The sequence below is a fragment of the Gadus morhua genome, chromosome 22 (assembly GCF_902167405.1).
Source record: "Gadus morhua chromosome 22, gadMor3.0, whole genome shotgun sequence".
Taxonomy (NCBI): domain Eukaryota; kingdom Metazoa; phylum Chordata; class Actinopteri; order Gadiformes; family Gadidae; genus Gadus; species Gadus morhua.
In genome coordinates, this window is record NC_044069.1 from 18,662,802 (window position 1) to 18,675,324 (window position 12,523).

The following is a 12,523-nucleotide window of genomic DNA, read 5'->3' on the forward strand; positions in this document are numbered from 1 at the left end:
GGCTCTGCTCCTTTATGAACTAGAGAACCGCTAGCAGGTTAATCTTCCTCGTTACGGAGACTACGTTCTGCGTAACGTGGGGGACAGATAAGTTCTCCCCAGCAGTGTGGGGGACAGACAGGTTCTCCCTATCAGCAGCGTGGGGGACAGACAGGTTCTCCCTATCAGCAGCGTGGGGGACAGACAGGTTCTCCCTAACAGCAGTGTGGGGGACAGACAGGTTCTCCCTATCAGCAGCGTAAGGGACAGACAGGTTCTCCCTAACAGCAGTGTGGGGGACAGACCGGTTCTCCCTATCAGCAGCGTGGGGGACAGACAGGTTCTCCCTATCAGCAGCGTGGGGGACAGACAGGTTCTCCCTATCAGCAGCGTGGGGGACAGACAGGTTCTCCCTATCAGCAGTGTGGGGGACAGACAGGTACTTCGTTAAGTGGGAGACAGACATGTTCTCCGTAACAGCAGTGTGGGGGGACAGACAGGTTCTCTGTTATGTGGGGGAAAGACAGGCTCCCCATAGCAGCAGCTTGTGATACAGACAGGTTCTCCGTAACAAGGGATACAGACAGGTTCTCGGTAACAGCAGCGTGGGGGACAGACAGGTTGGGGTAGTTCTCGGTAACAACAACGTGGGGGACAGACAGGTTCTCGGTAACAGCAGGGTTTTGGGGGACAGACAGGTTGGGGTAGCTCTCAGTCACAGCAGCGTGGGGGACAGACAGGTTCTCGGTAACAGCAGTTTGGGGGACAGACAGGTTCTCGGTAACAGCAGGGTTTAGGGGGACAGACAGGTTGGGGTAGCTCTCAGTCACAGCAGCGTGGGGGACAGACAGGATCTCGTCAACAGCAGGGTTTTGGGGACAGACTGGTTGGGGTAGCTCTCAGTAACAGCAGCGGTGGGGGACAGACAGGTTCTCGGTAACAGCAGTGTGGGGGACAGACAGGTTGGGGCTGGCTGTGTGGAGTGGCTCCAACACTCCTTCCTCTTAATAACAGAGGAGTTGTCTGAACGTCGTGGAGGGGAGGAGGGGGGTGGCGGGCTGTGTCACACTCCTCCTGCGTAATGCTCCTACCGCCCGTCCATTCAGTCACAACAGAGCTGCACAGGGCCGCCGCCGCCGCCGCCGCGCAGACGGCCGGGCAGACACAGCGCCGCTGACAAACACATTAGAGCGCCGCACAACTGCAAACACAACACTCAAAGATGTGGAACCTAATGTCCCTCAGACTGGATCACCTCGGGTGTGCCTCGTGTGTTCACCCTGCCCGTCTCTCTGCTGGTGAACACGGGACATGACGCCTGGTTGTGGCGATTAGAGGAAGGCGCTTGTTGAAAAGGTGTTACTTTATGGTAATACCGTCACTGCTCATTAGCACTGCAAACATTTCACTTCAAATAATAATAAAACGTTGATTTCAACGTTGTTTATGCGTTTTTATGATTCCCTATATCCTCTCCCCTTTCTGCCTTTCTCTACACAAAAATACAAAAACATGCAAGCTCATTTTGCCTTGTTAAATGAGGAAAGGTGTGTGTGCATGTGTTTGTGTAAGTGAGTGTGTATCTGTGTGTGTGTGTGTGTGTGTGTGTGTGTGTGTGTGTGTGTGTGTGTGTGTGTGTGTGTGTGTGTGTGTGTGTGTGTGTGTGTGTGTGTGTGTTTGTATGTGTGGGAATATGTGTGTGTGTGTGTGTGTGTGTGTGTGTGTGTGTGTGTGTGTGTGTGTGTGTGTGTGTGTGTGTGTGTATGTGTGTGTCTCGTTGCAGTCCATTCATAATTGAATAATAATGACCTCATAATTTACACCTGGTAGTCATGACTCCCAGGAGGCGCGGTCTCTGTCCAGCAGAAACCAGGGCCAACAGCAAAGGCCCCCCAGAGCAGCGTATGGCCCCCAGGGGACCCCAGGGAGCTGCTGATCCCCGGTCAGACAGTAACTGTCTTTCGCTGTTCTTTCACAGTACATATTGTGCATTTGTGAAGGTGTCCCCACCCCTCTCTCCACCACCCAGGGAGGGGGGTGCCTCTGCCCAACCTTAAACACCAGTGCACCCATTGGTATATGCACTGGTCCACACACACACACACACACACACACACACACACACACACACACACACACACACACACACACACACACACACACACACACACACACACACACACACACACACACACACACACACACACACACACACACACAAACAGAGCCAGCCAAGCAGGAGGGAGCCTGAGTCTCCAGGCCGTCTCGTCTCACAGGTCCATCGAGCCCATCAGTGGGCTGGTGGGCCGGGAAGGGCGGCAATCCATCACCCAGCCTTTCTCTTCTCTTTTTTTCTCACTCACTGAGGACCCACCCCCCGCCTGCCCCCCAACACACACTCCAACGCCTGAACCAAGAGCATGCACCAGAAGGCTCTGGTCTCAGTGAGGATGAGAGGCGGTGGGATGGTGATGGAGTCCTGCTAATTTCCTCTGGTCTACTCGCAGGTCAGGTATAACACACAGGTTCAAACAAGAACCCCAGCTGCTTTTATTGAGTTCTGGTGAGAAGGGACATGCGGTATGGTAAAGGCACGTTTGGGGGGATGGGGGAGAGGTTGCTAATGGGGGCACCATGGTCCACAGAACACATGGACATGAGTTCCAGGCAAAGGGTCGCTCCGAGTATGTCTCTTAAACAGCGCTGCCCTGTTTGACCCTCTGTTCAGCACCATTTGCAATTATGAGTTATAGAACATCAGACCTCCGTTCACTCACTGCTTGAAGAGGTCAAGGACTGAGCCAAGAATACCAAACATGAAAGTGGAAAATTACTAGTCTTTCTTGAATGTCTGGGGGAGAGAAATGTCCTCCAGAGAGAGTGAGTCAATGGGAATTGGCAAAACTGTGTGATAGAACCAGTAATCTTCAATCTGAAATAAATATTATTCATCCACACAGTCTAATTGGGGTTTGTTAAGTTCTGTCTCAGCCAATTATGGTTTATAAGGCTGGGGCCAGCAGCTCGTTAACATAGAGGAGACAAACGATGCGGTGTGGTGCTGCATTCATTAGACCACAGGTAACGATCTGAACTACAAACACCCCAGGTCAGGTTCAATAACTACTGTGAGCCTCGCAAGGAGAGCTGATTGGAGCCCAACAAGAGTTACTTAGAGAGGCGGTACCAGAGTAAGGCCCAATCCCATTTCTACCCCTTACCCCTTCCCCTTACCCCTCCCCCTTGTTTTGAAGGGGTAAGGGGAAGGGTTAAGGGGAAGGGGTAAGGGGAAGAGGTAAGGGGTAGAAATGGGATTGGGCCTAAGTGATGAACCACGCTGATGCTCATCCCCTTACCCCTTCCCCTTACCACTTCAAAACAAGGGGGAGGGGTAAGGGGAAGGGGGAAGGGGGAAGGGGAAGGGGTAAGGGGTAGGAATGGGATTGGGCCGTAGAGGAAGAGGTGGAACAAGGTGACTCTGAGGTCTGTCCTCCGGGGCCCTCAGAGGTCTGTCCTACAGGGCCCTCGTAGGTCTGTCCTCCGGGGGGCCCTCAGAGGTCTGTCCTGCGGGGCCCTCGTAGGTCTCACGGATCAGGTGGTGCCACACACAAAGAAAAGAGTACAAAGAGATGGCTCTATAAAGAGGAGCGGCAGGTAAAGAGGTCGCTGAGGACCACGACCCCGGGGCCAAAGGTATTGTGAGATTTCTCCGGGAGCCGGTGCCCTCGGGGGCCCGGCGGCGGGGGGGGGGGGCTGACCTGTGAACTAGGAATGCGATTGAAAAAGTGGAGCAGCGCGAGGTCGGGGGGAGAGAGTGGGAGTGGGGATCATTAATCACTGAGCTGGCACCTGGAGTACAGAGAGTCATCCTGGTCCACACACACAGACACACACACACACACACACACACACACACACACACACACACACACACACACACACACACAAACAAAACACACACAAATACACATACACCTGCACGAAAACACACACAAACCAGCACGTACACTTACACACACACACACACGTTGCGCATACACACACACACACACACACACACACACACACACACACACACACACACGTTGCGCCTACACACACACATACACCAGTACACACACAGAAAAACACATACACAAACACACACACACACACACACACTCATATGCAGTTCTTGGGTGTGTGTGTTTGTGTGTGTGACACAAACACGCAAACAGAACCAACTGAGACCACATAACAGAACATTAAAACACAAGCCCCCCATTCCTTTCCACTTTAGTAAATTGAGTCCGCTCGATTGTTCTCTGGAAATATTGGCAGCCTAACAAATCACCAGGGATTTCCTTCCCAATTACACGCCATTGAAAACATCACAATCATCATCCATTGCCTACTCGTTTTTTGCGACCAGCAGAATTTCTACGAGTTTGAGCAGGCCTCTATCGGTTTGATTAAAAAATTGCTCGGTAATACAGAGAAAGTATATTCAAATTAAAAAAGTTACAATAAGAGCACTTCACAAAAATAACTATAGCCACAGAGCTTTAGTCCAAGCACCAAATTGAGCTGCTGTCAAGCCAAGGTCATGGTTCTGTTGTTTACCTCCTGTGTTTCCAGAGAACATCTGGATGTCTGGGGACCCCCCGGCCCCCGGACACCACAGGATCACATTAGGGTCTGTGGACGAGGAAGGGGGCTGCAGCAGCCAGGGCAGGTCACCTTGAGGTGCCATCACATCTACAAGAGTATGGATGTATCTGCTTGTACACAACACAGATATACACACACACACACACACACACACACGCTGAAACACACTCACACGCACACACACACACACACACACACACACACACACACACACACACACACACACACACACACACACACACAAACACGCACACACTCCCACACAAAAGACACACACACAGAATCACAAAATACACCCACACACCCACACAAAGACACACACACTCACTCAGACACACACACACACACACACACACACACACATACACACACAAACACAGAAAAGATACACCACACACACAAAAGACACACACAAACACCCACACAAAGACAGACACACACACACAATCAAATACACCCACACAAATATACACCTACACACTCTAACCATCACACACACACACACACACACACACACACACACACACAAACACACACACACAGACACACCCACACACAAAAGACACACCTACAAATTCAAACTCACACACACACACACACACACACACACACACACACACACACACACACACACACACACACACACACACACACACACACACACACACACACACACACACACACACACACACACACACAAAGACATGCAGACAGTGCTGGCTCTAGGAGCTTCAGGAGCCAGTCACTGTTCTGATGGTCAACTACGTGATTCACATCACACGTGGACTTGTACGAATGTATAGCTAATATGAAGTAAGGATCTGGTGTACAAACGGCTTCAGCATTTATTATTCATTTGACTGGTTTGTATTTAGGAACTACTTCATACCAGGAGTAAACATAAACCACAGCGGACAATACAATGAATAGTTGAATAGAGTGAGTAGGGCTATGTTCAACTTTAACAATAATTCATCTAGGATTTTATGAATGGAAAATTATTTTTTAATCAGAGACTGGTTAACTCTATACTCTTTATGTTATATATTTTGGTTGTAAAATGTATTCTATTGGCTCCAATTAGAGTAAATATTAGTACATATTTCATTACATCAGCAACTGAATTTAATAACCCATGCTGAATAAATGAAACATTCATAAGACTTTTGAAATAAATATACATTTAAAAACAATAGAAGATGTTAAACATTTTCTATATTTTTAATTAAAAGGAAAATTATAAACATTTTAATTGATGACATATCTTCATACCTTAATTAATTAAATGAATAACTCTGTTAACTACCATATCGCTTAAATTCATTTGCGTCAACACAATATCACTGGAAGACAATAGGATTTATAATATTTCATCGTTGCTCATGCTTAAATAGGGATTTCCATGTGTTAAAAGGGTTAATTATTGATGCGCTACAAGCTGGAGCGAGCCACGCAGAGGTCTGCTTTAAACAGTCGATTGGCTTTTTAAAAAGTGATGAACCACGCTGATATGCTCACGACCAGATGCTCTTCAAACAGGCACAATCCAGATGAGCTTGGTTGCGTGTGTGTGTGTGCAGATGCGTGCGTGTGTGTGTGTTTTTCCAAATGCGTGTGTGTGCGCGTACAGTATATGTGTGTGTGTGTGTGTGTTTGTGTGTGTGTGTTTGTGCATGGGTGCATGTGAGCGTGCGTGTGTACGTGTGTAGGTGTGGGTTTGCATATGCGTGCTTGTGCGTGTTTGTGTATATGCGTGTGTGTTTGTCTATGTGCTTATGTGTGGGTGTGTATATGTGTTTGTGTGTGTGTTTGTGTGTGTGTGTTTGCTTGCACGTGTATGTGTACGTGTGCGGGCGTGTTTGTGTGTGTGTGTGTGTGCATGTGTGTGTGTGTGTGTGTATGTGTGTTTATATGTTTGTGTGTGTGTGTGTGTGTGCGTGTGTATGCGTGTGTGTGTGTGTCTGTGTGTGCATGTGTGTGTGTGTGTGTGTGTGTGTGTGTGTGTGTATGTGTGTTTATATGTGTGTGTGTGTGTGTGTGTGTGTGTGTGTGTGTGTGTGTGTGTGTGTTTGTGTGCGTGTGTGCGTGCGTGCGTGTGTGCGTGTGTTCGTGTGTGTGTGTGTGTGTGTGTGTGTGTGTGTGTGTGTGTGTGTATGTGTGTTTATGTGTGTGTGTGTGTGTGTGTGTGTGTGTGTGTTTGTGTGCGTGAGTGCGTGCGTGCGTGCGTGCGTGCGTGCGTGCGTGTGTGTGTGTGTGTGCATGTGAGTAACACACAGCGTAAGGGAGATGAGGATCGGCAGTTCAATCTAATGTGTGGATGAAGGTGAACACAGCCACACAACACCTTATTGATTTTCAACGCTGAATTGAAAATGTACGAGTTGATTTACACACATACTCTTTTCTTCTACAACAACTTAATAAAGGCTGTGTGGAGAAGGGCCTGAATCATTAAGGGAGATTTTACACTTACACACACCTATATATATATACTTTGTGTTCCCCAGCTCATGCGCAGAAGGGATCTCTTTGAGGGCCTGCAGTAGGAGAGCGTTCTCAGGGCTGTGACCCTACAGCCTCGAGGTTAGGTTATACAAGTACTTCGAAGATAGTTCACCAAGAACAAACCATACAAAAGGAACATATAGGCTTAAGAACCCACCAAATGGACCTTGGTTTGAAGAACACACAATGTGTGTGTGTGTGTGTGTGTGTGTGTGTGTGTGTGTGTGTGTGTGTGTGTGTGTGTGTGTGTGTGTGTGTGTGTGTGTGTGTGTGTGCGTGCGTGCGTGCGTGCGTGTGTGTGTGTGTGTGTGTGTTATTGTCCTTGGTGTGCCTGTGATCATTGAGTGTGAACTGTTTTCACCTGGTCTTGCTTACATGTCTATGTAATCAAATAGACCGTTTACGTATAAATGTGTTTTATACAACAATGCGGCTCTTAATTATATGCATGCAGGGGACTAATGCAATCAACAGTTGTCATCGACTTTTATGTGTTCGTCCCCGGTTCTTGGATTTGGAGCAGGGCTCCGTCAGACGGCTGCCCGGCACTCCGGGCCCCAGCCCTTCTCTGAGAGCCCGGCGCTATAGGGGGGCCCTACCGTCGGACTAGCGGGACCGGGGCCCTAGCTCCTCTCTGAGAGCTCTGCGCTAATGTTGCCCTACCGTCGGACCAGAGGAAACGGGGGTCTTCGTTCCACCGGAGCGGGGGATGAGACTGAATACTACAGTTATAGCCGCTGTCCAGATTTAAATAACAACGTGAGTCCAAACCGCGCCGAGTAGGCTACTGTCCGAGTTAATACAGCTGAATTATGGGTAGTGCGTCAGGCAATCAGAAGAACAAATTCACACTATTTTGCGCGGGACAAAAACGAGAGAAAACCGCGCATTCTGCAGGCGGACCCGCGGGCACGCGCGCCTGTCTATACTGCGTCGCGTGGTCAGGAGGAGACACGAGGAAGGGATTAAATTGAGGAACACAACTAAATGAATTTAATTATTACAACGGGATGGGCTCACAGCAGTACGACTTCATAACGCCGTGATACATTAAGGCTCGTGGCCCTCTGAGAAACACGGCGCCTCCTCATAGAGATCGCGCGGCCCGGAGGGTCAGAGCGCGCGGCACGCTGGGGTCAGAGCGCGCGGCTCAGACAAGAGGCTTAAAGCGGAGACAAGGGGTCTTTAACGCGGAATAAAATACTCTGAGTTCACTTCTAATCCCCGGGAGTGAGGATAAAACGGCACGTAACACGCGCGAGGAGAGGTGAGCGGAACTGATAGAGGCCAGTGCGTCACAGGCCCACAGGGTCTCCGTGTTACCTCCTCCAACACAGTGACGGGACCTGTTCCATTACAGAACATGTCGTGATCATATGGGATCGCAGCGTCGAGGCCTCAGCGGTCTGAGCAGCGCGCTGTATCTTATTAAACATCAGGGACATCCGCACCAAACAAAACAGAAATACTATTTGCTGAAACCTTGGACTTCTACTCGGCGTTTATGGTCCATTTAGACCTCAGTCTTACAGAAGGAATTATAAAATAAGCAGGCGGTCGTCTGAACCCAGAGCATTGTATGCTGTACGGGTATGATTCCCACGCAGGGGTGAAGAATAGTATTCTCTTTAGATTTTAGTATAAAATAAAAAATAAAGGCAACACGCGTAGTTATGAGCCAAAAGATCCGTTCTTCATAGCACACAGAGTTAAAAAAAAGGCAACAAAAATACAGCAATACAGAAACAGACAATAAGTGAGCGGCAACAGCTCGGATTATTCTGAACTTTCATTCTTTTCTGTTTCAGCACCACGGAGAGCTCCGACAAGGGTTGGCCGTGAAATAGGATTTAATCTACAAATCAATGCACCTAGCAGTAAAGCGAAGCACGCTAAACTTCACAATATAAAACCGGACTTTAAATTAAAAGCCTAATGCTGAAAGCAGCCTTCAATATTCAATATTTTTCAGGCACAGAAGATAAACGCATAATGAAGTGACAGTGTGTGTTCATCAAATCAATTTCTGATGGTCGTAATATAGCCTCATAAAGTCCTATATCCTCACACAGAAACATGGTGTACGCAAGGGGCTACAAGCAGGTGAGTGACTTTGAAACCTTTTTTTTTAAAGGAGTTTAACATCTCCAGGATAATGTCGGCCTGCTGAGCAAACAGAGAACACGCCAGACCTGTCGTCACCAGACTAATTATCTGTCTAAATTAAACACTTTTTATTTATAAGGAAACATGTGATGAATTCACCCGGTTTATACTGTAAGATTCACCGTTATCTAAATTCATATTTAGCCTAAACAGGGGAATAAAAGAGCTTCGAAATGAAAAGGCTGATCATCTAAATAGATGGCAATACGGTAGATATTCAGTTTATACACGGCCTATAATTTATTCAAACATTTGTTTAAGAATGTTGTAAATATTTAAAGCAGGTTTTCTGGTCTTACGTAAGTGAACCTATACGTTAACGTTTAAGATAAGACGAGTTGAAGGCCTCCCGCCTGCTGCAGCGTTCTACTCCTGAGAGGAGGAAGTTATGTCGCTCTATGTCAGATAAGTAGCCGATAAAAGAGCCGATAAAGACCCGAAGGAGAACCGATGGAGAGCTGATAGAGAGCCGATAGAGAGCCGATGGAGAGACACCGTGGAGCGGCTGTCTCTGCTCCCCGGTGTGAATCCCTTCTCTGCTCGATGCTCGCTGTCCGGGGTCCTACTGGCATGTTAGAGCGCCATCATGAGGTCTGTCTGAGGAGCTCACGCTATACTGGTTGGTTTGGTCATACTGGTTCGCATGCACTCCAGCCATGGACTCTGTATCGGCTCGATTCCCTAGTCAGGGATTGGACTCTTCACTGCTCCACGGGGGCTGCGTTCCACCTTTATCCTGCACGTGTTCCGTGTGAATCCAAGTTGAGCAACATTACATCCCAATAAATTATAATAACCGGTGAGTCGTCACAGTTAAACCACAAAAGATGCAGCACAAGTTATCCGCTGACGCATCGGAGAGTCTAACGTGAACCTCCTCCATGTGGGTTCGAATCCCAAGTTTGGGGAAGGCGTTACGCGCGTGCGGCTTCCTCCACTGAGGCATTATTGTACACAGGAGCCAGAACGGAGATCTAAGGACGTAACACTTCTGAAACAACAACACAAAAAAAGATTTCCATGTATAACAAGTCGAACACGTCTAACACGTCTAACGTGTCTAAGGTTCCCAGGTAGCGGGGTCCGGGGGGGACTCACCAGGTAAAGGGCTGGCGTCAGCAGCAGCAGCACGGCGCACCAACACGTCCCCTGCATCCTCCCGGACCTCAAACTTCCACTTATTTCCCGGCTCTGGCTCTTGGTTCTTCGCGGACCATAAATCCCCTTGCCATCCGCTTCACAGCCCGGTCAGCAGCGCCTTCAGCAGCCCGGATACCGGGAGACCTCACACCCCATGGCCGGACTAACGCTGGTACTGGGAATCTGGCGAGGCTACTACAGGAGCGCAGAGTAAGGGCTCCAACAGAGTTAATCCAAAAACAAGATTATAGCGCGGTCATATTTAAGGGAGTTCAGGTTGGGAGAGGTGGTGGAGGTCGGTTGAGCGCGAAGGGGTCCCGGCGTGGGATGATCTCGTGCGTGGAGCGGCTGGGGGAGCAGGGCTGGACTGAGAGGAGCACCGGTGTGGCGCGCTGAAGAACCCGCGCTTTATACTGCGCGCGCTCTCTCAAACGCGCGCCTACAAACGTCTCGAGCCACGCCGTGGTGGGTGGGTGTGTTTGTGTGTGTGTGCGTCGCGCGTGAGATTGGTTAAAATTGGCAAGGTTCACGCACCCCCCCCCCCCCCCCCCCCCCCTCCTCCCGGAGTCTTTCATGTAGACGTGAAAGAAGACGAAGAAAAGAGAACCAGTAGGAGACCAGTGCCCTTGGCTGTTGGTGTGACGGGGCTGAGCCCGAGTGGTGTTCCATTTTACCCACGAGGGACGGACTCGGTGCGCTCGGGACCAAGACGCTCCAGACCTACAGAACCACGGTCACAATAAACATGGAGGACAGGAAGTTGGTTCTCCATTCCTCCACTTCAAACATAAGCTTACAAAGTGAAGGATTTGGAAATCACAGTCATATCTTTGAGTTCCCTGGTCACTTCAAGGATAACTCGAATGTCTATTTTATTTTGATTTGATTCAATACAACTATTAGCTCTACCCTGGGACAGCAAGTGGGGGGGCCGTGCAGGAGGGGTGGGGGGGGGGGTCTTACTGTGGGGGGAGGGAAGCATGGGTAGATAGAGAGAGAGAGAGAGAGAGAGAGAGAGAGAGAGAGAGAGAGAGAGAGAGAGAGAGAGAGAGAGAGAGGGAGGGAGGGAGGGAGGGAGGGAGGGAGAGAGAGAGAGAGGAGAGAGAGAGAGAGAGAGAGAGAGAGAGAGAGAGAGAGAGAGAGAGAGAGAGAGAGAGAGAGAGAGAGAGAGAGAGAGAGAGAGAGAGAGAGAGAGAGAGAGAGAGAGAGAGAGAGAGAGGGAGGGAGAGAGAGGAGCGGGTGTGCTTTAATAAATCGGCAGCGGTCTCATTGCTACAACACTGCTCTGGTCGGTCGTTGTCACCATAACTCAGCAGCCGGCGCTGATGGAGCGCCGCTGAATAGCTCTCCGATAGCCTTCACCGGAGCGCCAGCACGCCGGCACCACCCGGCGGAGCACACCCAGCACCGATAAATCACCAGAGTGTGGGGGGGGGGGGGGGGGGGGGGTGAACCGAACAGCAGTGCCCGACCTGAAGTCAATGCAGGGTTACTTACAGCCCAGGTATCACCTGGTCTGTCCTGTCAAGGGTCCAGCCCCCCCCACCCCCATTTATGCAGGATTGGAGTCAAATTGTTATCCTTCTTCACTTTCACAACGGACCACCTCCACCTGCACCCTGCCCCTAGAACCCTCCCCTAGGGCTCTCACTGACCCCGCCTCCACAGACCCTACCTGGGTCCCTATAGGGCGGACACAGATGTCAATCACACCAATGACGATGGGTCTTCCAGTTGTATGTGCCGGGACACAGGACACTCGTTAGCTAACACTAACGAGTGGAGGTGAGTCCAGTCCCCGGGCGGGTAACCACACGGCGCAGAACCTCAGTGAGTGCTCTGAGGCGCTCTCTGTGACAGCTGAAAGGCTCTGTTCAACCCCTCGCCGTTCGTAACGCTGCGGACCTGGTGGGGGAAGAGGGTGTAATGTGTCGCGTAAGGTCAACCTACTCCTAAGTATGTGTGTAACAAGTCATACAAGCTCCTGCTGAAGGGGTCTCCATCAGGTACACTGCCCCCCCCCCCCCCCCCCTCATGACCCCCAGATACAGGTACCGCTGGACCCCCCCCCCCCCCCCCCCCA

General features: G+C 49.9%; 1 protein-coding gene across 1 annotated transcript in view; it reads right to left on the bottom strand.

Annotated features, from left to right (window-relative positions):
* The window catches only part of nxph1 (neurexophilin 1), a 35,424-nt gene extending 24,558 nt beyond the window's left edge, over positions 1-10,866 (bottom strand). Inside the window, exon 1 of the mRNA XM_030348184.1 lies at positions 10,399-10,866. Coding sequence (XP_030204044.1) covers positions 10,399-10,455 — 57 coding nt within the window. The 5' untranslated portion in view covers positions 10,456-10,866. The remainder of the gene's footprint in view (positions 1-10,398) is intronic.
* Positions 10,867-12,523: the final 1,657 nt, after the last annotated feature.